The 12,746-nt window shown below is 43.1% G+C and overlaps 1 protein-coding gene across 1 annotated transcript in view; it reads right to left on the bottom strand.

The window, feature by feature from the left end:
* Nucleotides 1-479: 479 nt before the first annotated feature.
* The window catches only part of LOC121573606 (solute carrier organic anion transporter family member 2B1), a 30,168-nt gene continuing 17,901 nt past the window's right edge, over nt 480-12,746 (bottom strand). Inside the window, exons 12-15 of the mRNA XM_041885710.2 lie at nt 11,755-11,924; nt 9,355-9,419; nt 996-1,116; nt 480-722 (exon numbers count right to left, since the gene is read on the bottom strand). Coding sequence (XP_041741644.1) covers nt 536-722; nt 996-1,116; nt 9,355-9,419; nt 11,755-11,924 — 543 coding nt within the window. The 3' untranslated portion in view covers nt 480-535. The remainder of the gene's footprint in view (nt 723-995; nt 1,117-9,354; nt 9,420-11,754; nt 11,925-12,746) is intronic.

The raw sequence follows: 12,746 nt of genomic DNA, 5'->3' as shown, positions 1-12,746 counted from the left end.
AGTCTATGACATTGCGAGATTTACATATGATAATTTTCACGAAGTAGTTTGGATATTGTGAACTCCTTTTGTAAAGTAACTTTAGTTTAATAAAACTATATTTTTCTTAAGGGTAGCTTTAGTATAGCGTAACTTCTTCCAGTGTGAAGTAATTGGTAGCTTCCAAACTATATTTTCAGAGTAGCTTCCCCAACACTTTCTAAGCACTGCTCATTGGCCAACAGGACACACACAGTAAGAGATGGACTCTCAATGAGAGAGAATGCTAAGGAGCAGCTCTCATTTCTGTAGTCTTCATCATGACCCTCTGAGGGATAGAACTAGACTGATACATTATTTCCCTCAGTATACTCAGCTCACAATTCAGTTATTTCTCGGTTCCTCTTTCTTTCTTTCTTTCTTTCTTTCTTTCTTTCTTTCTTTCTTTCTTTCTTTCTTTCTTTCTTTCTTTCTTTCTTTCTTTCTTTCTTTCTTTCTTTCTTTCTTTCTTTCTTTCTTTCTTTCTTTCTTTCTTTCTTTCTCTATCAGGCCTCTCTCATGCTGCCATGCTCTGCTGTTCTTTTGAGGCGGTGTTCTTGTCTGGACTCTGCTCTCTGTTAATCATAGTGTATCTCTGTCCTGCCTGCTGGCCTTTTTTTCCTGCCCTATGTCTCAGGACCAGGAGGGAGAGCAGGAAGCAGACAAACGCTCCGCAGACAAACAATACCTGCAGACCCAGGAACCTGCACACAGAAGAGAGTGGGACTTGTCAATATCAGACATTCTCTATACTCTATAACAGGCCTGGGTCTAAGAAATACAGTATTGGAAATACTTTTAAATACTTGAACTGTGTTTGATTTAGTTTGCCTGGTAAAATGGTCCATTAGTGCTCTATGCTAAATCAAGCGCATCTCAAATACTTTCTAGTATGGCTGATATGGCTGATATGGCTGATATGGCTGACATGGCGGCGTGAGTCAGTGCGGGAAGCAGGTATATCTGTTGGTTCTTGCCTCTGTCTGAAGAGGTCCATGTTGTAGTAGTGACACGACGTGTTCCTCCCACATTTATTTCCCCAGATGATACAGGTGGTGTCTATGGCAGTACCATACAGGACTGGGGCTGGCAGGAACGCTGGAGACACACATACACACAATTATAAACACACATCCATGCACGCACGCACACAGACATGCATGCACACACTGTGTAAACAGACATTTGGATGAGCGCCTGCGAGGTGATTCTTCTTGAGTGGCAGTGTTTTTATGTTAATTATCTCCTGAGTGGCGCAGTGGTCTAAGGCACTGCATCGCAGTGCTAGCTGTGTCACTAGAGATCCTGTTTCGAATCCAGGCTCTGTCGTAGCAGGCTGTGACCGGGAGACCCATGGGGTGGCGCACAATTGGCCCAGCGTCGTCCAGGGTATGGGAGGGAATGGCCGGCAGGGATGTAGCTCAGTTGGTAGAGCATGGTGTTTGCAACGCCAGGGTTGTGGGTTCGATTCCCACGGGGGGCCAGTATGAAAAAATAAATACAAATAATAATAATGTATACACTCACTAACTGTAAGTCGCTCTGGATAAGAGCGTCTGCTAAATGACTTAAATGTAAAAATTATCCCTGTAGAGCCTTGTTTCCATAGTGTACATGGTCCTGCTTAAAGGTAGAGTAAGCTAAATGACATTGCACGAGCAGTTGGGCGAGATGCAAGACTTTGCTCTCACACAGTATCTGCGCATGCTCACAAGTTCGCTTCACACTTACAACGGACCAAAACAGCAGAGAAGTTTGGCATCGCGCTCCAATGCTCTTAGGTGTTGCGAAAATTGACCCACTATGCTGTTTGCTTTGTTAATCTAGGTCATGTTGCTGACTCTACCTTTAATGTCACCTAACAGGATGGACAGAGAGGAAAATTCAGGGATGGATTTTTGAAAGGCAGTTTGCCAGACGTTTGCTGTTAAAACTGTGGATGTCGGCTCGACCAGAAAAATCGATCACTGTAGGTAATTTATCTAGATTTCTTGGAATCCCGGGAAAAGATATGAGAGTGTGATGTAGTGTCTTAGCTCTTATTACTAATTGATATAATAAGAAAGACTCAGAATACAAGGAAGTGAACTGGAGCTTCACATTTACTAAAGCAAGTTAGTACAAGAATAACATAGAGCAACACTGCGCATAACCAAGGGCGCGCCGTTCTTAAAGGGGACATCAGTAATTAACAGAACATAACATTCCTTCTCTTATACAATCAGTTACTTTTACCAAACCACAACCGAAACATTTCCCAGAACTTGTTGTAGTTATTTTGCATCTTTGATTTGAACTTGAACAGTCTTAGTTCTTTTGTTTGTTTTTGTTTGTTTCTAAGTCTGTCTGGTGGACGGTGGAGTCGTTCCGGATAGCGCCTTGGAATGTCTGGAGGCTCCTGCACATCCTCAGTGTGTGTGCTTGCTCCATAATAATTTCTGCTATAGCAGCACCTTCGTCCACACGTTCCCTTCTTTCAGCCTGGGGTCTCTGTACTGCCCCACTGTCCTCTACAGTTCCCTGTGTGTCACTCCCAGGAGCTCTCTGTGCCTGTTCTTTCTCGATTGGTGGGCTGTTTTCCGCGGAATGCATTTGGTTAATGTGACGCCGCCACATTATGTCTGGGCTCACTTGAACCTGGTAAGTTCTGGGTCCCGTTTGTGCGTGTACGGTCCCTCTTGTCCATTTCCCTCCCCTTCTGTAGTCTCGCACCATTACTTCCTGTCCTGTTCGGAGATGGCACTCCCGGCCGCCGGAGAGCATCTTGGCTTGTTTGTTCAGTACTTAATTACGCCTGTTTGGCTTCATGATGTCCAGCTGTGTGCGGAGAGGCCGCCTGAACATCAGTGCAGCTGGGCTTTCATTTGTCGTGGCATGTGGGGTGTTTCGGTAGGAGCCCAGGAACTTGGCCAGTTTTGTTTGCAAAGTCCCTTCGTCTCGTTTTGCTGCACGGAGTCCTTGCTTTAGGGTTTGCACAAAGCGTTTCGCCAGCCCATTGGTGGCAGGGTGGTACGGAGCTGAGGTTGAGTGTTTGATTCCGTTTACTGACATGAATCTTGTAAACTCATCACTTACGAAAGCTTGCGCGTTGTCGCTTACCAGCTGCAGAGGCAATCCGAAGCGTGCAAACGTTGTTCTGAGACACTTTATAGTCTGAGCGTAGGTGGAGGAGTCAGTGCAAAACACCTCTGGCCATTTGGAATGGGCATAAACTATAACCAGAAACATGTGCTTTTCAAAGGGGCCGGCGTAGTCCACATGAATTCTCTGCCATGGCTCTGTGGGCAATTCCCATGGGTGGACTGGGGCAGGAGCAGGCATGTGAAGGGTTTCCAAACATCCGCTACAGTTCATTGCCATGTTTTCAATCTATGGATCCAGACCGGGCCACCAGAAGTGGCTCCTCGTGAGCAGCTTCATTTTGACAATTCCAACATGCCCTTCATGTAGTTGCTGCAAATCCTGATGTTGGCATTTCTGTGGTATCATGACTCTCATTCCCCACATCAAACATCCTTGGTACGTTGTAATTTTGTTTCACCGCTGGAAATACGGTGTCAGCTCCTTTCTGCCTGTAGCTGGCCATCCTGACATGGTGTAGGTGTATACTTTTGACAATGTCACATCTTTCCTTGTCTCCCGTTTGATAACAGTGCTTGTGACAGGTAATGCCTCGAGCTGAGAGGTATGGAAAATGTCCACTGCATCCACACTCCTTTGTCTTTCTCTTGTACAGGGCAGTCTGGATAATCCATCTGCATTTGTGTTGAGGGACGATGGCTTAAACTCAATGTCATACATATGACCGGCAAGGAACAAGGCATATCGCTGTAACCTGGCCGCTGTCATTGCCGGAAAGCCTTTTTTTGGACTGAAAATGGAAAGCATTGGCTGGTGATCCGTAACCAGTGTGAAACGCTTGCCATATAGGTATGCATGGAATTTCTTGTGGCCCCACACTAGCGCCAGTGCTTCTTTGTCGATTTGTGAGTAGTTCTTTTCTGCATCATTCAATGTTCGTGACACAAAGGCCACTGGCATCTCTGACCCATCTTTCAGTGTGTGTGAAAGGACGGCCCCTAAGCCATAAGGGAGCTGATTGAGAGGCTGGAGTACTGCTGAAAGGTTTGGGAGGAATCTTCTGTAGTATTTGATCAGTTAAGTGAAAGATCTCACTTCTGTCACATTTTGGGTCGTGGTGCCTGTACCACTGCATCGATTTTGTCCTGTGTTTTGTGCAATCCATTTTGGTCGATTTCATGTCCACAGAAGACAATCTTATCTTTGAAGAACTCACACTTCTGTAAGTTTGCCTGTAGTCCATACTCTTTCAATCTTCTCAGGACCTCTTTCAGGTTAGTCAGGTGCTCTTTGTCTGTGTGTCCTGTTATGATCATATCATCCACGACACACTGGGGTTCCTGGGATTCCTTGCAAAATCTGGTCAATAGTTTGTTGCCAAATGGCTGGGGCTGAAGCAATGCCAAAAACCAGGCGGTTATACCTGTATAGACCTATGTGTGTGTTTATTGTGAGGTACTGTACGGAGCTCTCTTCAACGGTAGCTGCAGGTAAGCCTGTTTCAGGTTGATTTTACTGAAGTGTTTCCCACCAGCTAGTGCAGCAAAGATATCATCCAGACGTGGCAGGGGGTATTGGTCCACATGCAACATTGAATTCACAGTAACTTGAAGTCCCCACACATTCTGACAAACCCGTCTTTCTTTACAATAGGAACAATGGGTGTGGCCCATTCGCTTCTGTCCACTTTCGTCAGGATCCCTGTATCCTGCAAGCGATCGATTTCCGCTTCCACCTTTGGTCTCAGGGAGTATGGAACAGATCTGGCTTTGCAGAATTTTGGGGTTGCATCATCTCTCAGTATGAGTTTGGCTGTGAAGCCTTTTACTGTTCCCATCTGATCACTGAAAACGGTGTCGTATTTCTTCAGCAAGTGTTCCAGTGTTTGGTCTGTGCCTTTCTCTTTAGGCTGGGACGTGTGGAGCATTTTCAAGTCACACCAGTTCAGCTTTATTTTGGACGGGGGGGAGGGGCAGTTCCCGGCACCACATACAGCTGTAACGGCTGTGTTTGCTCCCCATAACTCACTCTGACCTGCAACACCCCCATTGGGCTCAATCGCTCTCCTGAGTGTGTCTTCAGCAACACATTTGTTTTCTTCAGCTTCATAGCGTTGAAGTGCTCATTGTAAACAGTTGTCGAAATTATAGACACTGCAGAATCTGTGTCCAGCTCCATTTTGAGGGGTTTGCTGTCGATTTCTGGTGTCACCCATATTATGCTACTGCTGGGAGAAGTCACTGTGTTTAACTCCATTGTACCAATTAATTGTTCATCTGAATCACTGCCACTGTTCTCTGCTAGTACATTCACAGACCCTTTTATTTTCTCAGTTTTCCTGTTGTGACTGTATTTTGCTCTGCATGCTCTTTGAATGTGCCCCCTTCTATTGCATTTGTGACAAATTTCGTCTTTGAAACGGCAGTCCTCTGCTCTGTGACCATCTCTGTCACACCTGTTGCATTTTTCGGCTACACGGGGGTGCTGTTGGCTGCGTGAAAACTTGTGCAGGGAAGTTTGTGATAGGAGGTCAGTATTTATTTTACTTTGCATCTCAATTGCATCTTTGGTCGAGATGTCCATAGCTACAGCAATTTCAACAGCCTTTGCAGAAAATTTGATCTGATTTTGTGAGCAAACGTTTCTGAATGTGTTAATGTTTCAGTCCACAAACAAATCTATCCCTTAATGTGTCATTTAGGTTCTCTCCAAACTGGCAATGCTCAGACAGTTTCTTCAACTCTGCTACATATGTTCTAACACCCTCCCCCTCATTCTGGTCTCTCTTGTGGAAACGAAAACATTCCGTGATGAGGAGTGGTCTAGGTGATAGGTGATTTTGTAATATCTCCACAATCTCCGTGAATGTTTTATTGGAGGGCTTCAGAGGAGCAGTCAGATCTATTAGCAAACTGTACATTTTTGGGCCAATCAAACTCAACAACGCTGGTACTCTCTTGTTATCAGCAATGTCGTTTGCAATAAAGTACTGTTCCAGTCATTCAATGTAAGTTTCCCAGTTTTCTTGCGTATCATCAAACACCTCTATTTTCCCGATGCTAGCCATTCTCTTTACCTCCGGTCTGCCGCCTCGTTCTCGTCAGCACTCCCCTCGTCGTCACTGCTTGCTAGCTGCTGTGCTACAGGGTCAAAATCTTCCTCTCTTTCTACGAGCTCCATCGGCATTCGTGATGCACACTGTAGGTAATCATCCTCGTCACCATTGTAGTGTCTTAGCTCTTATTACTAATATAATAATAAGAAAGACTCCGAATACAAGGAAGTGAACTGGAGCTTCACATTTACTAAAGCAAGTTAGTGCAAGAATAACATAGAGCAACACTGCGCATGACCAAGGGCGTTCCATTCTTAAAGGGGACATCAGTAATTAACAGAACCTAACATGTGGAATGCTGATATTCAGTTCCTTCAGATATTATTCACACACCTTGACTTTTTCCACATTTTGTTGTGTTAAAAGGTGGGATTAAAATGGATTTACAGCCTAATTCTAAAATGGATTAAATAAATAAAAATCCTCAGCAATCTACACACAATACCCCATACTGACAAAGTAAAAAAAGGTTTATAGAATCTTTTGCAAATTTATAAAAAATACAAAACAGAAATACCTTATTTACATAAGTATTCAGAACCTTTGCTATGAGACTCGAAATTGAGCTCAGGTGCATCCTGTTTCCATTGATCATCCTTGAGATGTTTCTACAACTTGATTGGAGTCCACCTGTGGTAAATTAAATTGATTGGAAATGATTTGGAAAGGCACACACCTGTCTATATAAGGTCCCACAGTTGACAGTGCATGTCAGAGCAAAAACCAAGCCATGAGGTCGAAGGAATTGTCCGTAGAGCTCCGAGACAGGATTGTGTCGATGCACAGATCTGGGGAAGGGAACCAAAACATTTCTGCAGCATTGAAGGTCCCCAAGAACACAGTGGCCTCAATCATTCTTAAATGGAAGAAGTTTGGAACCACTAAGACTCTTCCTAGAGCTGGCCACCCGGCCAAACTGAGCAATCGGGGGAGAAGGGCCTTGGTCAGGGAGGTGAACAAGAACCCAGTGGTCACTCTGACAGAGCTCCAGAGTTCCTCTGTGAAGATGGGAGAACCTTCCAGAAGGACAACCATCTCTGCAGCACTCCCCCAATCAGGCCTTTATAGTAGAGTGGCCAGACGGAAGCCACTCCTCAGTAAAAGGCACATGACAGCCCACTTGGAGTTTGCCAAAAGGCACCTAAAGACTCTCAGACCATGAGAAAGAAGACTCTCTGGTCTGATGAAACCAAGATTGAACTCTTTGGCCTGAATGCCAAGCTTCACGTCTGGAGGAAACCTGGCATCATCCCTACGGTGAAGCATGGTGGTGGCAGCATCATGCTGTGGGGTTTGTTTTTCAGTGGCAGGGACTGGGAGACTAGTCAGGATCGAGGAAAATATGAATGGAGCAAAGTACAGAGAGATCTTTGATGAAAACCTGCTCCAGAGTGCTCAGGACCTCAGACTGGGGCAAAGGTTCACCTTCTAACAGGACAACGACCCTAAGCACACAGCAAAGACAACGCAGGAGTGGCTTCAGGACAAGTCTCTGACTGTCCTTGAGTGGCCCAGTGAGAGCCCGGACTTGAACCCGATCGAACATCTCTGGAGAGACCTGAAAATAGCTGTGCAGCAACGCTCCCCATTCAACCTGACAGAGCTTGAGAGGATCTGCAGAGAAAACTCTCCAATTACAGGTGTGCCAAGCTTGTAGCATCATGCCCAAGAAGACTTGAGGCTGTAATCGCTGTCAAAGGTGCTTCAACAAAGTATTGAGTAAATGGTCTGAATAAATAAGTAAATGTGATATTTCCGTTTTTTTATTTTTAATACATTTGCAAAAAAACTGAACAAAACAGTAGTTGCTTTGTCATTATGGGGTATTGTGTGTAGTTTGAGGAAAATAAACAATTTAATCAATTTTAGAATAAGGCTGTAACGTAACAAAATGTGGATAAAGTCAAGGGGTCTGAATACTTTCCGAATGTACTGTAATTGTCCTTATTTGTCAACGATCTACACAAAATATTCTGTAATGTCAAAGTAGAAGAAAAATATGAACATTTGTAAAAAATACAAGTATGAAAAATAAAACACTATCTTGATTACATAAGTATTCAACCCCCTGAGTCAATACATGTTAGAATCACCTTTGGCAGCGATTACAGCTGTGAGTCTTTCTGGGTAAGTCTCTAAGAGCTTTGCACACCTGGATTGTACAATATTTGCACATTATATATTTTCTAATTCTTCAAGCTCTGTCAAGTTGGTTGTTGATCATTGCTAGATAGTCATTTTCAAGTCTTGCCATATATTTTCAAGCCAATTAAGTCAAAACTGTAACTAGGCCACTCAGGAACATTCAATGTCATCTTGGTAAGCAACTCCAGTGCAGTGTATACTGAATTTGGCCTTGTGTTTTAGGTTGTTGTCCTGCTGAAAGGTGAATTTGTCTCCCAGTGCCTGTTGGAAAGCAGACTGAACCAGTGATGTGTTGTGTTGGATTTGCCCAAAACATAACGCTTTGTATTCAGGACATAAAGTTCATTTCTTTGCCACATTTTCCCAGTATTACTTTAGTGCCTTATTGCAAACAGGATGCATGTTTTTGAATATTTTTATACTGTGCAGGCTTCCTTCTTTTCACTCTGTCATTTAGGTTAGTATTGTGGAGTAACTTCAATGTTGTTGATCCATCCTCAGTTTTTTCCTATCACAGCCATTAAACTCTAACTGTTTTAAAATCAACATTGGCCTCATGGTGAAATCACTGAACGGTTTCCTTCCTCTCCGGCAACTGTATAGTTGTAGTGACTGGGTGTATTGATACACCATCCAAAGTGTAATTAATAACATCACCGTGCTCAATGGGATATTCAATGTCTGCTTTTTTTTTTACCCTTACCAATAGGTGCCCTTCTTTGCGAGGCATTGGAAAACCTCCCTGGTCTTTGTGGTTGGAGTCCATGCACACAGAGTCCATGCAACTTATTATGTGACTTGTTACTCCTGAAGTTATTTAGGCTTGCCATAACAAAGGGGTTGAATACTTATTGACTCAAAACATTTTTTATTAATTTGTAACCATTTCTAAAATCATAATTCTACTTTGACGTTATGGGGTATTGTGTGTAGGCCAGTGACACAAAATCTATATGTAATCAATTTTAAATTCAGGCTGTAACACTGTAACTCACCCAGCACTCTGAAGAGCATGTACTGAACCCCCACAGCAAAAGACTTATCCTCTGGTCTCACTGTCCTGCAGAGGAGAGCGGGAGAGAGCACGAGAGAGAGAAGGAAAAGGTGATGGATAGGGTAGAGGGGACGGAGAGATAAAGGATGGGTGAGGGGTAACATCACTCACAGTAACATAATCAGTGCTGGTGTGAAGAAGCTACTGACCAGCTGGATGGACCTGCGTTTAGGTCAGAGGGAAACACAACAGCTGAACGGATGCAGGAAACCATGTCAGACTTATCATACACACATCATACACACGCATGCACAATCGCACACACACACACACACTTTGCACTGCTCAAATATCAACATGCAACACTACCCCCATCCACTTTATCTTGAAATCTTTGTTGTTGCATGTGCACCCTGCACCTTAGAGACTGCTTTCCCTATGTACGTAGAATCACTGAACACTGGTCACTTTAATTATGTTTACATACTGTTTTACCCACTTTATGCACTACCAGTCAAAAGTTTGGACACTTACTCATTCAAGGGTTTTTTCTTTATTTTTACTATTTTTTTTACATTGTAGAATAATAGTGAAGACATAAAAATTATGAAATAACACATATGGAATCATGTAGTAAGCAGAAATAGCCACCTCTTGCCTTGACAGCTTTGCACACTCTTGGCATTCTCTCAACCAGCTTCATGAGATAGTCACCTGGAATGCATTTCAATTAAAAGGTGTCCCTTCTTAAAAGTTAATTTGTGGAATTTCTTTCCTTCTTAATGCGTTTGAGCCAATCAGTTGTGTTGTGACAAGGTAAGGGGGGTATACAGAAGATAGCCCTATTTGGTAAAAGACCAAGTCCATATTATGGCAAGAACAGCTCAAATAAGCAAAGAGAAACAACAGTCCATTATTACTTTAACACATGAAGGTCTGTCAATACGGAACAGTTCTTGAAATGTTCCGTATTGACAGACCTTCATGTGTTACCAGCCTCAGAAATTGCAGCCCAAATAAATGCTTCACAGACTTCAAGTAGCAGACACATCTCAACATCAACTGTTCAGAGGAGACTGTGTGAATCAGGCCTTCATGGTCAAATTGCTGCAAAGAAACCACTACTAAAGGACACCAATAAGAAGAAGAGGCTTCCGTGGGCCACGAAACACGAGCAATGGACATTAGACCGGTGGAAATTTGTCCTTTGGTCTGGAGACCAAATGTGAGATTTTTGGTTCCAACTGCCGTGTCTTTGTGAGACGCGGTGTGGTTGAACGGATGATCTCCGTATGTGTATTTCCCACCGTAAAGCATGGAGGAGGAGGTGTTATGGTGTGGGGGTGCTTTGCTGGTAACACTGTCAGTGATTTATTTAGAATTCATGGCACACTTACCCAGCATGACTACCACAGCATTCTGCAGTGATACGCCATTCCATTTGGTTTGGGCTTAGTGGGACTATCATTTGTTTTTCAACAGGACAATGACCCACACAACTCCAGGCTGTGTAAGGGCTATTTTAACAAGAAGGAGAGTGATGGATCCTGCATCATATGACCTGGCCTCCACAATCCCCCGACCTCCAACCAATTGAGATGGTTTGGGATGAGTCGGACGGCAGAGTGAAGGAAAAGCAGCCAACAAGTGCTCAGCATGTGTGGGAACTCCTTCAAGACCGTTGGAAAAGCATTCCAGGTGAAGCTGGTTGAGAGAATTCCAAGAGTGTGCAAAGCTGTCATCAAGGCAAAGGGTGGCTATTTGAAGAATCTCAAATATAAAATATATTTTGATTTGTTTAACACTTTTTTGCTTACTACATGATTCCATATGTGTTATTTCATAGTTTTGATGTCTTCATTATTATTCTACAATGTAGAAAATAGTAACAAATTAAGAAAAACCCTTGAATGAGTAGGTGTGTCCAAACGTTTGACTGGTACTGTATGAATATAGTGTATTGTAGTCATGGCTCAACCTATATAACTACTACTGTACACACCTTTTCTACTCATATACTGTCCATACACACTATTATATATATTTATATTCCGAACTCTGACACTGCTCGTTCTGATATTTCTTAATTTCTTTCTTTTCACTTTTAGATCATGTGCGTATTGTTTTCTAGGTATTGGAGCTTGAAACAGAGAGAGACTGCAATAACATCTGCAGATCTGTGTCCCTGACCAATAAACTTTCTCTCTCTCTCTCTCTCTCTCTCTCTCTCTCTCTCTCTCTCTCTCTCTCTCTCTCTCTCTCTCTCTCTCTCTCTCTCTCTCTCTCTCTCTCTCTCTCTCTCTCTCTCTCTCTCTCTCTCTCTCTCTGTCTCATTAGTGTGTGTGTTCAGTATGTTAGTATCATGTTAGGCCTGTGTGTGAATGGCGTGTGCGTGTTCTACCTCAGTATCATCATGTAGGATGGGGTCTGTGAGAATGATGCAATGAAGCAGGTGAGGGCAGAGAGAACCATGAAGGGCAGGAGAAGGTGTTTACAGCCACTACCGCATGTCCCTGGCAACGCATAACCATAGGATCCGCTGACCCCTATGCAGCCACAGTCTGTGTAGTTCTGTCAGAGAGACAGAGAGAGTCACATGACGTTAACCACCGGTCAATCAGACTCACACCATTACATCTGGCAGTAACTGTTGGCATTAGTAGGTATGAATGAGAATCTCATAAAGACAATGAAAAGACATTATCAAGAAACAATCTCTCTGGCTTCAAGCAAAGGTAATATTCTTCTCCCAGGCTTTGTGTGGTGGTGATGGTGATGGTGGTGGTGGTGTGTGTGTGCGTGCATGTGAGTGTAAGTGTGTGTGTGATGGTTCAAGAATGCTGAGTCTGGCTTTAAACCCTGTTTTCCATGCAGCAGACATCGGCTGTGACAGTAAAGCAGAAGTGAGGCCCCTTTAGAGTCTGTCTGACATGTCTACTTCCTGGAAACTCATCATCTAGGATTTATTCACCCATTCTGCATGTTATATGATTTCAAATCAAATCAAATGTATTGGTCACATACACATGGTTAGCAGATGTTATCGTGAGTGTAGCGAAATGCTTGTGCTTCTAGTTCCGACAGTGCAGTAATATCTAGCAAGTAATATCTAACAGTTCCACAACAAATATCTAATACACACAAATTGAAGTAAAGGAATGGAATAAGAATATATAAATATATGGATGAGCAATGTCATTGTCAGAGCGGCATAGGCTAAGATGCAATAGATAGCATAGAATACAGTATATACATATGAGATGGGTAATGCAAGATATGTAAACATTATTACGATAGTATAGATTACAGTTTATACATATGAGACGAGTAATGCAAGATATGTAATCATTATTAAAGTGGCATTATTAAAGTGACTAGTGTTCCATTTATTAA

This window comes from Coregonus clupeaformis, chromosome 9 (genome assembly GCF_020615455.1).
Source record: "Coregonus clupeaformis isolate EN_2021a chromosome 9, ASM2061545v1, whole genome shotgun sequence".
Classification (NCBI taxonomy): domain Eukaryota; kingdom Metazoa; phylum Chordata; class Actinopteri; order Salmoniformes; family Salmonidae; genus Coregonus; species Coregonus clupeaformis.
Note: the sequence above shows the minus strand (reverse complement) of the source record. Positions and strands in the feature narration are given on the sequence as shown.